The sequence below is a fragment of the Carex rostrata genome, chromosome 10 (assembly GCF_964058835.1).
Source record: "Carex rostrata chromosome 10, lpCarRost1.2, whole genome shotgun sequence".
Taxonomy (NCBI): domain Eukaryota; kingdom Viridiplantae; phylum Streptophyta; class Magnoliopsida; order Poales; family Cyperaceae; genus Carex; species Carex rostrata.
Genome location: NC_135927.1, coordinates 4,419,403 through 4,435,557, shown reverse-complemented (window position 1 = coordinate 4,435,557; position 16,155 = coordinate 4,419,403). Strand labels below are relative to the sequence as shown.

General features: G+C 32.9%; 1 protein-coding gene across 2 annotated transcripts; it reads right to left on the bottom strand.

The window, feature by feature from the left end:
• Window positions 1–214: 214 nt before the first annotated feature.
• On the bottom strand, window positions 215–14,824 carry LOC144560583 (cellulose synthase-like protein G2). Of its 2 annotated transcripts, XM_078309816.1 has the most exons (8): window positions 14,218–14,824; window positions 11,308–11,454; window positions 10,889–11,014; window positions 3,221–3,631; window positions 2,432–2,608; window positions 1,557–1,727; window positions 732–976; window positions 215–523 (listed from the first exon to the last, which is right to left on the bottom strand). In XM_078309816.1, exons 1-8 carry the CDS (start codon window positions 14,812–14,814, stop codon window positions 241–243), a joined length of 2,157 nt encoding a protein of 718 aa, XP_078165942.1. In that variant the 5' UTR covers window positions 14,815–14,824; the 3' UTR covers window positions 215–240. The 2 variants fall into 2 exon arrangements, with proteins under 2 accessions (XP_078165942.1, XP_078165943.1); XM_078309817.1 differs by lacking the exon at window positions 1,557–1,727.
• Window positions 14,825–16,155: the final 1,331 nt, after the last annotated feature.

The following is a 16,155-nucleotide window of genomic DNA, read 5'->3' as shown; positions in this document are numbered from 1 at the left end:
CAATATAATATAAAACAAGCATGTTATGAAATATAAATAATGTAAGTTTAATTTTGTAAATATTTTCTTCTTCTTTTCAGATAATATATAAAAAACAAATACATAATTGCACCCTGAAATGAATAATTTGGCCAATTTGGCCAGACCCTTCTTCTAGAGGTTCTGACTAAGATACTGCTATAAGAAGGATCAGGTATAACAGCCATATATATATATACCACTGAAATACACATTGAAATGTTAAACAAAAAACACAACACAACCTACGGCAAGAATAACCCCTGTAATGACAAATGCTCGAGCGGCAACTCCTTTTGGCATCCTTCCACTATCTGCCCTTAGAAACATTGCCTCATATACTGGCCAGAAATTCGCAACACCAAATCCTGCTAGAAACACCTCCAGAACCATGCCATTTCTGATCATTCCTACTGTGAATGCACATAAATTGAGTATTGCCACAGTCCTTAATACGACAAAGAAAGGCGAGTCTACACCAAAATCGAAAAATCCTTTGTTGTACCTATATTGAGTGTAGAAAAACCCAGTATTATATATGTTGATTTCTAAACATATTATGAGAAAATTTTCCTTCTCTAATTTCCGTGTATGTCCACCAATTCTGAAATTAGTGTTGCTGTGAGTTTAAAACCAAAAGGCAAATAATAATTATGTCTTAACATTATAACTACTGTACAATATTATAAATAACAAAAAAGTCCCTAAATTACCTCTTGTTCTGTTCGTCGTCCATGACTTTGCTCGTGATAGTAAAACCTTGAGTGGAGATTTTAAGCTTCTTGAACAATAATTCAATTATACCCATAGGGAATGTGGTGAGACCGCGAATAAGCCCCATTCGCTGGTCACACCACCAGCATCTGAAAGTGCTCTTGTAGGAGACAAAATCAGCCATGTCTTGGATGTACGCTGCCAAAAAGAGGTATAAATACAAATAGAACCATGGATTCGACGGCTGCAATTAGGTAAAACCAATAGTACAGTTAGTTAAGTAACCATGGTAAACAGTGTCAAGATATAAGCTAGGATTTGTGCAATATTTGAGATTTTGATGTGCATCTCAGTTTAAATTGTTTATCTGAGGAATATATTTCTCTATCTAGAACATCTCTATTTTCTCACTCTGACACATGTAGGTTGAAAAATCAGTATTTGGTATTCCACAAAATATAGAAATTGTATTATACCAGTAGATATTCTTATATAAAAGTATGCTGTAATTCAGTTATAAACTCAGTATATTATAATAATTAAAATTTTCCAGTTTCAATTATTATGAAACTTGTCAAACTAGTACAATGCTCTTTCAGTTATTTAGCTCTGCTTTGCTGTATTTTATTTTATATGTTTTGTTTCGGTTTTTTTTATGTATGTAGTTTTGACATATGCTTCCTACATATCCCCATTATTCATGTTATTTAGAAGCTAAAAGTTACTGCTGTAGTTTATTTATAATAAATCCAGTCTTGGAGATCATTGCTCCCTTACAATAAAACATTTAAACAAGTTAAGATTTTATAAGCATAGTAATGCACCTTTGGAAATAATAGCCTATTGTTGATAAGAGCCAGTTGAGGAAGAACAGCATAAGCAACAATAGGGATGCACGTCATGCCCCAAAATCCGTAGTGTGTGTAAGCTAGCCTGTGTGCAAGTGAGACCTTTCTGATACCAAATATTAAGGGGCAATACCTGGAGAAACCCACCTGAAATCATCCAATTGAGCCTCATTTTATATACTTATGTGACGGTACCAGTACAGGGATCGCATGGTTATCCATAAGCACAGCAATTTAATGATTTATTCAATGGCCATTCTTTTTCTGGTCCTCTTTTTTGGTGTAAATTAGATAATAGTTAGGAGAGTGAGGCTATGGTACTAGCGTAGTGCGGGCATGGTCCGTACTATGGATATCTTAGTTTTGAATGTTCACATGGTCGTTCTCAGGAGCGGAGAATGGAGTCAATTCATAGTACCACGACATTTTACTCTAAATTACATAGAGAATTATACATATATACAAATAATATTAAAAAAATGGTGGTCAATTGACCCCCATTGTTTCAACATGAATCCGCCTCTGATCAATCTGAACCTTTCAACATACGTGTATTTCATATGGAAATGTACTTGTACAATAAAATTTACATTTTTATAAATTTTTTACTTTCTTCATAAATTTGTACAAATTCACTAATTTTGAGTGGTCCAAGTGATTTTCGAACTATCTATAAAAATAGAAAAATAAAAAAAATGTAAAATTTGATCAACAAGTACATTTCCATATGGAGATCATGTTGAACAAGTACATTTCCATATAGAGATCATGTTGAAGGGTTGAAATTGACTATTTGGATATATTATATGAACATTTGACTGGTAAGTGAAAGCCACAAAATGCATTATTACCTCATAGAGCCCAATTGCCCACCTCATACACTGGTGAAGCACATCATTCAGGCTCTTGGGTGCTTCCCCGATAAATTGTGGCTCAGGAGGGTCACAAAATACCGATATCCATCCTTCGCACTGGAACTGATAGCCGGTGTTGAAGTCCTCTACCAAGGAACCGTAGCGAAAACCAAGCTGGGATTTTCAAAACAGTAATACATATGACTGATATGCTATGAGATAATTTCTTAGAGTCTAGTCTTGCACTCTTTGTCTTTATATCTATCATTATAGGCAATTTGTTTAGCACAATACATTGATCACAATTGGCATCTTTACTTTATGAGGACGTTTCTCAAAACTGAAACATTGATTCAAGAGAACATGAGCACAATATTTCTTTGAAAGTTTTTCCAAATGTTTAATAAGTGATCTTAATATTGAAATTAGTTAAAAATACAAATGAAAAAGCGTACGTACAAGAATCTGCCACTATTAGCGAGGGTAAAAAATGATTATTGTTGAGGGTAAATTGACATAAATTGTTATTCCTGAGGGTATCGCTATTACCAACAGCAGTATCCGCAACGATACGAACAATAAAAAACACTTTTACCCTCATACATAGTGACATATTCTTGTAGATATGTTGCTTATTTTGTTAAAGCTAGCTATTTTTTATACTAAATACCCATGAACCAAAAAAATGGAAGGGGGAGGCAATAATTTCATAAACTATACCTTCTGAGATAATTCAATATCACAAAATCAATTCTTTCAGAACAATAACAAGAGAATAACACTTACCGGGTCACCCCATTTAGTCCCAACCTCATAGTCACAACCCGCCACCTCGATTGCCTTTTCCAAAACCATTTTAGCCCCAATTTGCTCCTGAACATTTACCCCTTTCAATGATGAACCAACCAAGGCACGCCTTGCATGAAACGTGTTGGTCCCAACATAATTTGGCCCGCATAATCCATCGAGACCATGACTATTTATCCTGAAGATACGCCTGAGTTCACCAGCATATATATCATTCTTGTTGAGTCCCTGAAAAAGCTGAGGGAATTGCACACAAGCAAGCTTAGCTGAGATGGCGGGGTCTAGGAAATAACATAGTGCCTGGTGTGGTGAAGTCGGGTCGGTCGAGATCATGTCACAGTCGATTGTTAGGATTATCGGGGCATTTGTTAGGACACTTGAGACACGTACCTAACAAAAATAAGGAGAGTTTCAATTAACATGATGATATATCTACGAGGAGGGATTGAAATGCCTTCTTTTTTGTCTCCATTGTATGTGCCTCAATTTTTAGAACTACAGTAACTTAAAAATTAAAAGTTAAATGTAAAAATAAGTTCATTAGATCTGATGAATATCATATTTTCTATACACACGTAAAAGGTCATAACATTTGGATTTGTCCTATCTAGAGCTTGCAAAAATACACCGAATAAGATAAGTTCTAGAGATCTTTTAACATAACAATTGATATAAAATCAAAATCGAAAAGTGATAATTTATTATGTACATGTAGAGAAAATAATATTGATAACATCTAATGATTTTTTAGTTATTAAAAATAATAAAAAATGGAGGAATGATGGAGACACAAATTTTCAGGCATATGAACATGCATACCTCTGAGGTCAAACCTAGTATGGAAAACCAAGGTTTATATGTAAGTTTCTATGCATTAACATAGACTAAACATGATCCTTAGAATCTTGAACAATATAATTGTCACAAACATAAAATTACCTGATGCGGAAGATGCAGCCATGCTACTTCAACTTGGTGTATAAACGGTTCTTTCCTTTGACCCTCTTTCTCTTAATGTTACAAGCCTTTGAGATGAAAATATTTGTGTGTAACCTCTAATGGGTAGGGATAGGACCTATTTATACTTGTTTAGCTTTAATCTGGTACGTCCATCAAATACCAAAATGGATGGATTAGATTTAGTGTGCTATTAATAGTGGAAAACCAAAAGAATTGAAACTCTCAATATTCATGACACTAAGAGTTACATAATTTATTTGGTGACCTTAAGAGACTAAAAACTCTCAACACATTTACATCCATTATCTAGGCCACTTAATTGGAATTTATTCTAACATTCTCCCACTTGGCCTGATAATCGAACAATATAACTTCAACACTTAATAGCACCTTCATAAGCGCGCATAAAGTAACTAATCCTCATAAGTAATTACCATATTTTAATATTTCACAAAATACGAGTTATGGCGGTCATACACTATTTTAAGAAGCATATTTCCTTCCATATACTACAATATTTGCAATCTATCAAAATAGGTCTTTAGATTATATAAATTTCATAATGGTCCACATAATATTTATTTTTCTGTTATAAGAAAACATCACGTGTATACACTATCATAAGTAACAGAAAAATAAGAGTCAAAAACACTTTATTGAGCTCAGAGTGTCAAATACATTCATCTTTACAATAAAGACCCATTCTTTGTACATGTCCATTAAATGTCTTTGGTTGTAAACCTTTCGTTAAAGGATCTGCTATCATTAAGTCAGTCCTTATGTGCTGAATAGACACTCTTTGTTTTTGAACCTCCTCTTTAACGGCAAAATACTTTAATTCCATATGCTTGGCACCTCTAGAGTATTTGTCATTTTTTGAGAAGAAAACTGCTGCCGAATTATCACAATAAATTTTCAGCGGCTTGGTAATGGTGTCGACAACCCCAAGTCCTGAAATAAAGTTTCGCAGCCATAATGCTTGAATTGTGGCTTCAAAACATGCCACAAATTCTGCCTCCATTGTGGATGAAGCAATGACAGATTGTTTAGCACTTTTCCACGATATTGCTCCTTCAGATAAAAGGAACAGATATCCAAAAGTAGATTTTCTACTGTCGAGACATCCAGCAAAATCTGAATCTGTATATCCGATCACTTCAAGTTGATTGGATCTCCTATATGTGAGCATGTAATTCTTTATTCCTTGCAGGTACCTCAACACTTTCTTTGCAGCTTTCCAATGATCAATGCCAGGATTGCTTTGATATCTACCCAACATTCCAGTAGCAAAGCTAATATCTGGCCTTGTACATGTTTGCAGGTACATTAGACTTCCAACAACAGAAGCATATGGAATAGATTCCATCGCGTTACGTTCTACATCATTATTTGGACATTGCATGAGACTAAATTTATCTCCTTTTTGAATTGGAACAATTCCAGCTGAGCATTTATCCATATGAAATCTCTCTAGAATTTTTTCAATATAAGCTTTCTGAGACAATCCCAACAAACCTTGTGACTTATCACGGAATATTTCAATTCCTATCACATAGGATGCCTCTCCCATATTTTTCATATCAAAATTCTTAGAGAGAAAATCTTTAGTCTCATATAGTATGCCCAAATCATTAGCAGCAAGTAAGATATCATCAACATATAGGACTAAGATTATAAATTTGCTCCCACTGATCTTTTGATATATACACCTATCAACAGTGTTTTCTTGAAAACCAAAAGATGTTATGGTATCATTGAACTTAATATACCATTGACGGGAAGCTTGTTTAAGTCCATATATTGACTTCTTAAGTTTACACACCATGTGACCTTTTCCTTCAATTGAGAAACCCTCAGGTTGATCCATATAAACTTCCTCCTCAAGATCTCCATTAAGAAATGCCGTTTTCACATCCATTTGGTGTAACTCTAAATCATAATGAGCCACCAAAGCCATAATTATTCTCAATGAGTCTTTCTTTGAGACGGGTGAAAATGTCTCTTTATAATCTATGCCTTCCTTTTGAGTATAACCCTTAGCAACAAGTCTAGCTTTATATCGTTCAATGTTGCCATTTGAGTCATACTTGGTCTTGTAGACCCATTTACAGCCGACTCGTTTACAATTCTTTGACAACTCAACGAGATCCCAGACTTTATTTTGTTCCATAGATTTTAACTCATCTTTCATGGCATTAATCCATTTATCAGACTCAATACTTTCTATAGCTTGTGAAAACGTAACCGGATCTTTATTGATTCTTAAATCATCTTCTTGTAAATAAATCACATAATCATTCGGAATAGCTGATATTCTTTCTCTTTGAGACCTTCTTGATGGTATTCCTTGTGATTCATTTACATTAGACGATTGTGAGTTAGTTTCCTCATGAGATGTTTCATTAATCAAATGTTGTTCTATATTGCCAAATTGTTGTTCAGCAATTGGAACTACACTTGGAGTGTATGTGGATAAAGGAATACTTACAGGTAAATTAATATCTACCTTTATCTTATTAATATCCACATCTTGTCTTACATCACTCCCACTAACTTCACCATTCTCAATAAATTTTGCATTTCCGGTTTCTACGATTCTCGGACTATGATTAGGACAATAAAATATGTATCCTTTGGATTTCTCTGGGTAACCTATAAAGTAACCACTAATCGTTCGAGAATCCAATTTCTTTTCATGTGGATTATAAATTCGTGCTTCTGCTGGACAACCCCAAACATGCAGGTGTCTTAAACTAGGTTTCCTTCCAGTCCATAACTCAAAAGGAGTTTTTGAAACTGACTTACTAGGAACCCTATTTAATAGATAAACAACAGTTTTTAGTGCATACATCCACATTGATTTAGGTAATGACGAGTTACTCATCATACTCCTAACCATATCCATTAATGTCAGATTACGCCTTTCTGCTACACCATTTTGTTGAGGTGTGCCAGGCATAGTATACTGTGCAACTATACCATGTTTCTCGAGGAACTTTGCAAATGGACCAGGACATTATCCAGTTTCATTATATTTTCCATAGTATTCACCACCTCTATCTGACCTTATGATTTTCACATTTTTCTCTAATTGTCTTTCAACTTCATTGACATATATCTCAAGAATATCAACCGCTTGAGATTTTTCTTTAATTAAATAAATATAACAATAACGTGAATAATCATCGATAAAAGTGATAAAATACTTTTCTACACCAAAAGATGGAACATCAAAAGGTCCGCATATATCAGTGTGTATAATTTCAAGAAGCTTACTACTTCTTGTGGCTCCTTTCTTGTTATGTTTGGTTTGCTTTCCCTTAATGCAATCCACACATATACCAAGGTCAGTAAAATCCAAATTTGGAAGAATTTCATTCTTTACTAATCTTTCCATCATTTCTTTGGAAATATGACCCAAACGTTTATGCCACAAAAAAGCAGATTTTTCATTTTCCATGCTACGTTTTATTCCAATATTATGATAAACTGTTAGTAAGGATTCAGTAAAAACATTATCAAGATTCAATTTATATAATCCATCACTAAGAATACCAAAACCAATTAGACAAGTATTCTTAAATAAACTGAAACCTTTATTTCCAAACTTAACAGAAAATCCAGAAACATCAAGTTTTGAGAGAGAAATCAAATTCCTAGAAATTGAAGGTACATAGAGAGTTTGGAACAGGTCTAAGTGATGACCAGTATCCAAAATTAAACGATAAGTTCCTATGCCTTCAATAGGAGCCTTCATACGATTTCCCATTAACAAAAAGCTCTCATTTGGATTTATGGTTTGGATCGAACTGAATCCCTGCATTATATTAGATATATGAGATGTAGCACCAGAATCAAGCCACCAAGTATTATTAGGAACTTCAGCTAAGTTTGATTCGAAACATACAAAAGTATTAATATTACCTTTCTTTTCGAACCAAGCTTTACGTTTCAGGCAATCTTTCTGATAGTGTCCAATTTTATTACAAAAATGACACTTATCTGCCTTTTGTTCCTTCTTATTGGCATGTGAAGCTTTAGCAGCCAATTTCTTATTTTTATTATACTTGTTAGCCTTTTCCTTAGGTCCTTTACCAGCTCCTTGACCAACGAGGTTGACAGAATGACTCATTTGTTTCTTTAATCTCGATTCCTCCTGAGTAAGCATAATGGACAATTCACTAATATTCCACTTGTCCTTAATAGTGTTATAATTAATTTGGAATGGTCCATACTCAGGAGGCAAAGAGTTAAGAATGAATTGCACTAAGAATGAGTCATCTACAGTCATCCCCAAAGATTTTAGCCTTGCTGCGATATTTGTCATCTCAATGATATGCTCTTGCATACTCCGCAACCCAGTAAACTTAATGGTCGTGAGTTCTGCCATAAGAGTACCAGCGAGTGACTTATCTGCAGAACGAAATCTTTCTTCCACAAATTGAATATATTCCTTAGCACTTTCTGTTTGTGGAATGGTAGTCTTAATGTTGTTGGCAATAGTCATTCGCATAAACATAAGGCTTAATCCAATAGTACTTTCATCAGTAATAGCAGTAGGTTGTTTTTCCAATAGTGCCAAGTCAAGATCCAAAACACCTAAGTGGAATTTGACTTGTTTGCACCATTCAGAAAAGTTTAATCCATTAAACATAATAACAGAAGAAGCATGCGAATGAAGTGAAACAGCTGAAAATTAATACAAAGAATGCTCATAAATAATAACGTAATAGATTCAGAAAATAAATCGTAAAATATATTATAATTCTCCTTTGGGTAGATACTATAATATATTATCATAATTTTATCAATGGTTGCCTTTTGGGCCAGTTACTATTACACACGAAATCACAACCAGGTAAGTTCCCAGGAAAATCAGGGATCACCATGGATCTCTTCGAGTTCCGATTTTCCTAGACAGAACTTGCCTTAGACATTGTTTTATTCGTAGTATCGCAACAGTTCTTACTAGGGCAAACCATTAAAAATGCCATAAAAACTTTATTAGGTAATCAAATATGTTTAGCCAAATATACATGTTATCTTTGGATATACAAAATACATTTGACCAAAATATTATTTTACTTTATGCTTACTAATCATAGAATTATAAATTACCTTTGGGTAATTCCCGAAGTTCTAAAGATAAGTAAACGTCAATTTATCCATATTCGTTTCTATAATAGGCATTCTAACATTATTATGGATAAGTGACTATTTTATGCATGATATACAAAATATATATATAATAAATTATTTTAGTTCGGCCACTTTGGTGACAACAAACTATATAACAAACTTTGATCCATAATATTTCATATATATATTTTTGATCATTCTAGTTTGGCCACTTTGGTGACAACAAACTATATAACATATAACATAAGATCATGGATATACATAATAATATTATTGGCTACACAATATTTAATTTATTGACTTAACATAATATAAAGGCTTAATTTCTTGTTATTTATTGGCCGTTTCATTTATTGAGTTCATTCTAAATATATAACAGATGACTCTTCAGTTGGCATTACTTGAAACGTTAATATCAATTAAATCTATTATGAGGTACCATACTTGAAAACGTTCCAGTACTAGTCATTATCAATTACATACATTAAAAAAACAACAACTAAACTCAATTGGCATCTAATAACAACACTAAACTAATTAATTGGCAAGCTATCATAATATATACTACGCATAAAAGAAATATATACCATTTATACCAAATATAAATAATATGCCATGCATTATTTATATCAAAATAATAACATTATACCTCATGCATAAAAGGTTCGGTCAAATAGGTATAATTCACAAATGGTCATAGGCCGGCCATATAAATATTCCATAGAATGATGTGTAGTAAAATCAACAATACTCAAAAATATATATTAATTACCGACAGTTCTGAGAATCAAGTCAATAGACATAAATTGGTAACATTCTTTCACAGAACCGAAATATATTTACATATAATGTTCTACACCATCAATTATATATGCACTTAAGAATAAAGTTGGCTACATAAATTTTATTTTACTTTAAAATGGTGCCTCATAAATTGGACGAATTAATGTGTTCAAAACCTTGCGCTCTGATACCACATGTAAGTTTCTATGCATTAACATAGACTAAACATGATCCTTAGAATCTTGAACAATATAATTGTCACAAACATAAAATTACCTGATGCGGAAGATGCAGCCATGCTACTTCAACTTGGTGTATAAACGGTTTCTTTCCCTTGACCCTCTTTCTCTTAATGTTACAAGCCTTTGAGATGGAAATATTTGTGTGTAACCTCTAATGGGTAGGGATAGGACCTATTTATACTTGTTTAGCTTTAATCTGGTACGTCCATCAAATACCAAATGGATGGATTAGATTTAGTGTGCTATTAATAGTGGAAAACCAAAAGAATTGAAACTCTCAATATTCATGACACTAAGAGTTACATAATTTATTTGGTGACCTTAAGAGACTAAAAACTCTTAACACATTTACATCCATTATCTAGGCCACTTAATTGGAATTTATTCTAACATTATATTCTTTAACATTCATGTTCTACTATTAATAGTTTATTTGAGGAAAGAATAGGGATCGATCTAGTTCCTTTTTTATATTAACCAGAGTTGGTTATATTGGAATTCTACTATTAATAGTTGTTCTTACCAGAACATTAAGTGCCCCAGCCTTGTAGTTGTGAGGAGATTTAGGATGCTTCCCTCTTGAAACATAAATCAGGTTTGGCATGACATGACCAGTTATATCTCTATCTATGCTGCTCTGAAGTAGCACCTGAATGCACAAGATCAGAAAGAACCGGTCACTCATAGTATAAAAACCGTCACCGAAAAAGTGACTCATCAGTAACCGTTTTAAAATAAAGAACCGTCACTAATGATAAACCATCAAGACGGTTCATTAAATAGAACCGTCATTGATAATTATCAAAACTTTGAGTGATGGTTCTTGTTTATGGAACCGTCACCGACAAATCCATATTATTTACTGGTTTACCATCATTGGTAATCAATGATTAACTGTCACTTATTATACTTTCTAACTAATGACATTTTATTGATTCGAACCTGGACGACCGCAGGATGGTTGTTGCTGGAAAAATCCTTCCACTTCTGAAAAATGTTTTCATATTCCTCTGAGGAAACTAACTCGGCACTAACACTGCCTTTATCCATTGCACTCTGCACCCTTTCTTTCATAGTTTCATACATCATCTACAACAAAAAAGTTTCAAATTAAAACGATACATGTAATAAGAAATTACACACACACACACACAGTGAGTGGCTAAGATCAAAATGGTGAACCGTGGTCATACCAATTTGGTTTTGCGATTTTCATAGTCCAAGCAATCAATTCAAACCGTTGAACATGATATCTATATTAAAATGTGCTTGGAGACCAAATTGTATGTTTTTGGATTTTTTTACTATTTATTAAAATTGTTTGAAAATTGCTATTTTCAAACCAACTTAATAAATAGTAAAGAAATTCTAAAAAATATAAATTTGGTTTCAAAACACAATTTAATATAGAGATCATATCTAATTGTTTTGATCGACTGTTTGGATTTTAAAAAGTAAAAACCCAATTGGTTACACCATGGCTCCAAAACAAACGTTTTAATATTAGCTAGCCTCTCCCACTCTCTCTATATATATACACGATGAAGTATCATGGTCGTTAATTACGTAATGCGTCATGAATAAGTACTACGGACATCATTAGTGACAGTATATCATGATTGATTTTTTTAAACAGCAGTTATTGACAATTATGTGCGGACGTAGGTTGTGTGAAAGGAGGGCTAAAGAAACCCCCTCCCCTATATATTGAAATTTTTTAGTTGTCTATTAAAAAAATTATTTTTTTACAAACAATTATGGAGTAGCCTCTCTCCCTTATAAAATGAAATTACAAACACTTATCTATGTAGTCTCTCTATCTCAATTTTCTAGTCCGACCACAGTTGATAATTAGCGGGAAGGGGTGCTAAACCGAAACTGATGATATGCACTTATGTTCCCGCAACTAGTAGTAATAACACTTTACAACCGACACTCATAGATTCTCATATGAATATGTATTATGCATAACATGGATTAATGGTCTTTTGTTTTCAAAATCCTAACAATTGATCTAAATCATTCAACATGATTTCCATATGAATATGTACTTGCATACATAATTTTTAATTTTTTAGAACTTTTTATGATTTTTTTAAGTAGATAGAAAATCATTTTTTTTTTATGGTCTAGAATTTTCAGATAAAAGTGATTTTCTACCTATTTCAAAAAATAGCAAATGAAATTAAAAAAAAAATAGTATTTGTTCTGCAAATATATATTCATATGAGGATTATATTGAATAGTTCGAATCAACTATTAAAATTTTAAAAACGAAAAAATTAATCCGTATTTGAGACCAATCCGTAATATGCATACTACCATAGACTCTCTTCTCTACTAGTTAATACTTATAATAGAAAAAGCCTACACGAAGTTCGCTAAAAAAACTTTTTATTTAATAAATGAAACTGATGGATGCATGTGATGTGCTTATTTTATGTGAAATTAATGAACTTCACGTGCGCTCAATTATTTCAGTCAACTTTTGTCTCCAAATTAACAAAAGTCAATGACGTATAAACTTTTACTTTCCATTTCATTTTGCCAAAAAAATTAAAGTGTTTTGGGACCCACATATTAAAATATCAAACTTTATAATAAGGAATATTAAAATATTTCAGTTCTAATAGAACCAACAGCTAGCAAATAATTTATATTCACCATATATACACATAGAAAAATAAACGGTCGGTTTCGTCTACAGGAGATTTTTATACAGTCTATTTTATTTTAGCATACAAATAAGTTTTTCTTCTTAGACCGAGCATCAGGAAGCATTTTTCTGATATGATCAAAACATTGCCTCATCAGCTAGCATTTTTCTCGATGTTTTATTTTAAATTTTTAATATACGATGTTTATTTTAGGGTGAAACATTGTTATATAATATTGATAACATTTTCTCTAATAACAATGAAATGCTATAAATTACATCGATCATTTGACCACAATTTCAAAACTCTATTTGATTTATTATTTTAAGTAATGTTTCTTTTAGAATAACATGTTGTTATAGATATATTATTGACATTGTTTTTCAATGTGTGAAATGATAAAGACTGAAACATTGTTATATATCATTGACATTTTTTCTAGCTGTGAAACATTGTTTCAGTGTTGAGGTAAAACAATGTTAATATTGACATCATTTTATTCCTAGAAACGATTTCAATAATATATCATAAAATTTCATTCTAAAACAAATATCACATAAAAATATTAAATAAAATTTCTATTTTCTCCTAAAGGTGAAACACTATTGGAGGCATCGTTTTTCTATGAGAAAAATGCTTCTTCAGAATTGTCTTTGTACTATATTTGGAGATTTCACCATAATGGTGCCAGGTATATTTGGAGATTTCACCATAATGGTAAAATAAATAAAAAACTAGGTTTATTATAGTGAGCCATTTTATATTTCAAAATTACTTTTTCATTATAAAAAATTAGGATGAAAAGTAATTTTTTTTTTGGTATATTTTGTCTCTTTTTGGAAGTGTAAGAAAATTTGGTGTGAAGCTGTAAACGTATGTCAGAGCATTAACAGAGGCCATATATTATTAGATGATATAAAGTTATAAATTAATCCTAAAAATATCGTAGCCAAGTAAATACGTCAAATAAAAAAATGAAAGTATTGTATCAATTCTTCTCATTTTTTTTTTGTTAAAAAAACTGATGGTAGCTACTTAGGATGAGCAAATGGATCCAGCAACTTGTTGCTCGTTATATTTATGATCTGTACATATAAATGCACAAAATTAAAACATGATGCTTTAAACAAAGAGTTTAGAAGATAATAATTTTCATGAATTTAAGAATATATACAAGTATTATAAAATTAATTACCTGGAGCTTGTCCTCCTGATCACCGTCACCAGAGCGACTTCCCGAAGCAAAGAACTTTTCAGGCGATCTATCCTTGATTCTGTTCTCCCTACAATACGGCAACCAATGACGTGCAAATTTCGCACCCTCCATGAATGCAAAGAGTGTAACATCGGCGCCACCATCATCAGAAATATACACCGACAACTTCTCAGTAGGATAGTCCAAGACCAATAGTGAGAGCGCCGTGTTCACAACACCCATCGGTGGCTCCTTATACATATCAGCGGTGCACACAAACACATCTAGTGCTGGCCAAGCTAATCGATCCGGCAACCTAGCCGGGAACTCTTGTCGGTGCACCGGTCGCCACCTGAAGGCCTGTGCACTGGCCCACATAAACACCATGATGAGATCAGAAACTAGGATCGAGCAAAATAGGATGGCTTCGACGAGGGTAGAGGAGGTGAAAATAGATGTTATCCGATGATAAATTAAGGCAAGGATAGCTATAGTGTATATGACAATATGTCCGCGGTAAATCGGTATTCCACGGTCGAGACGGACCATGTTGAGTGGTGGATTGAGCTTGGCAGGGATGGAGGACTTGGTCTCCATCTTTGTTAAAATTTGAGGGGGTTACCAGTCCTTGAGCAAGTGTGGTTTTGTTTGCCTAAATAGGCACAGTAGCATAGAGGGAGAGATGATATATCCTGTATGACGTGTGCAATTTAAATTTCATTTTTGGCCGTGAGGAAGTAAATTCTAACAATTAATATACATACATATATACATACAAACATAAATACATACATACACACAAATATATTAATATATTATACATACATACACACAAATATAGTATTTTATGAAGAGATTGAACCATATATAAATACCTAAAAAAAATTAAATATGAATATATATGACTAAAAAATTTAAAATAACGAAGGTGCTTCTTAAGTACTTTTGACTTGCAGTAGATCCCGGTAGTATTTTATATTTTTTATGAAATCGTGGTAACGATTATTGGAGAACCGAGTTGGTATTTATTTAATTATTAATCTCCAGATCTCCCAAAATTACGGAGCTTATTAGTTTATATAACACACGTGCAACCTTTAGCTTTTGTCGAGTTGTGCTTTCTTCTCATTTTATCAATCTCTAGTTATTTTCAATGAGGCTTCAACAAAATTGAATTCACATCTCTTAAGATATCTCAAAAATTGAGTCATTGAAAATCGAATAATTTAGATCATGAAATGATATATTTTGAAGCAATTCATTTGATATTATTATACTTACGTGTATGAAAATAGGCTCTGCATAAAATCCTCATCATATATTCCATCATTTTTTTGTTTGAAACAGAACCCATACGGCATAGGCCACGCCATAAAGTGCCACGTGCGGCATAGGCATGATGTCGCATGGGTAACTGCTGTTTCATCTAGAAGCTTCTGACAACCACGTTCTCCGAGATTAATTGATCGATCTCCATACTCCACTATTCTCCAAGGCCCAATCAAAGAACACATGCACCACTATCTCCACTACGTCCAGTAACATCTATGAGGCCTATAAATGTCAATTTATCAGGCGTTCTTGTATCAGACATTAATATAGAATTACTACTCAATCACTAATATTTAAATCTAGAAATGATTATCCTAACTCTAATGGTCAACCCTATGATGTGCTACCGATGTTAATTAAGATCATTACCAATCGGGACAAGGCCTCATGACTCTTTGGTTGACCTTATAATGTGCTACCTATGGTGGTGTAGATTTTTTAACTAAAGGGACACGGATTTTAATGCGTGCTATTTTCAAAGGGGATGAAAATATGTTGTTATTCTTGTGCATGAACAGTGTTCCTGCTATTTCTATTTTTTCAAATCTAGTCATTGAATTGTTTCGAAATGTGTCTACAAAAAAGTTTTAAAAAAATTGCTTTGAG

Bases quoted from the DNA above. Each gene is read 5' to 3' on its own strand.
- LOC144560583 (XM_078309816.1), bottom strand. From the start codon at position 14,814: ATGGAGACCAAGTCCTCCATCCCTGCCAAGCTCAATCCACCACTCAAC. The intron at 1,728-2,431 runs GTAATAATGCAT...GGATGATTTCAG, and splicing joins GGGCAATTGGGCTCTATGAG to GTGGGTTTCTCCAGGTATTG. The intron at 977-1,556 runs GTGCATTACTAT...ACCTAATTGCAG, and splicing joins ATAGGCTATTATTTCCAAAG to CCGTCGAATCCATGGTTCTA.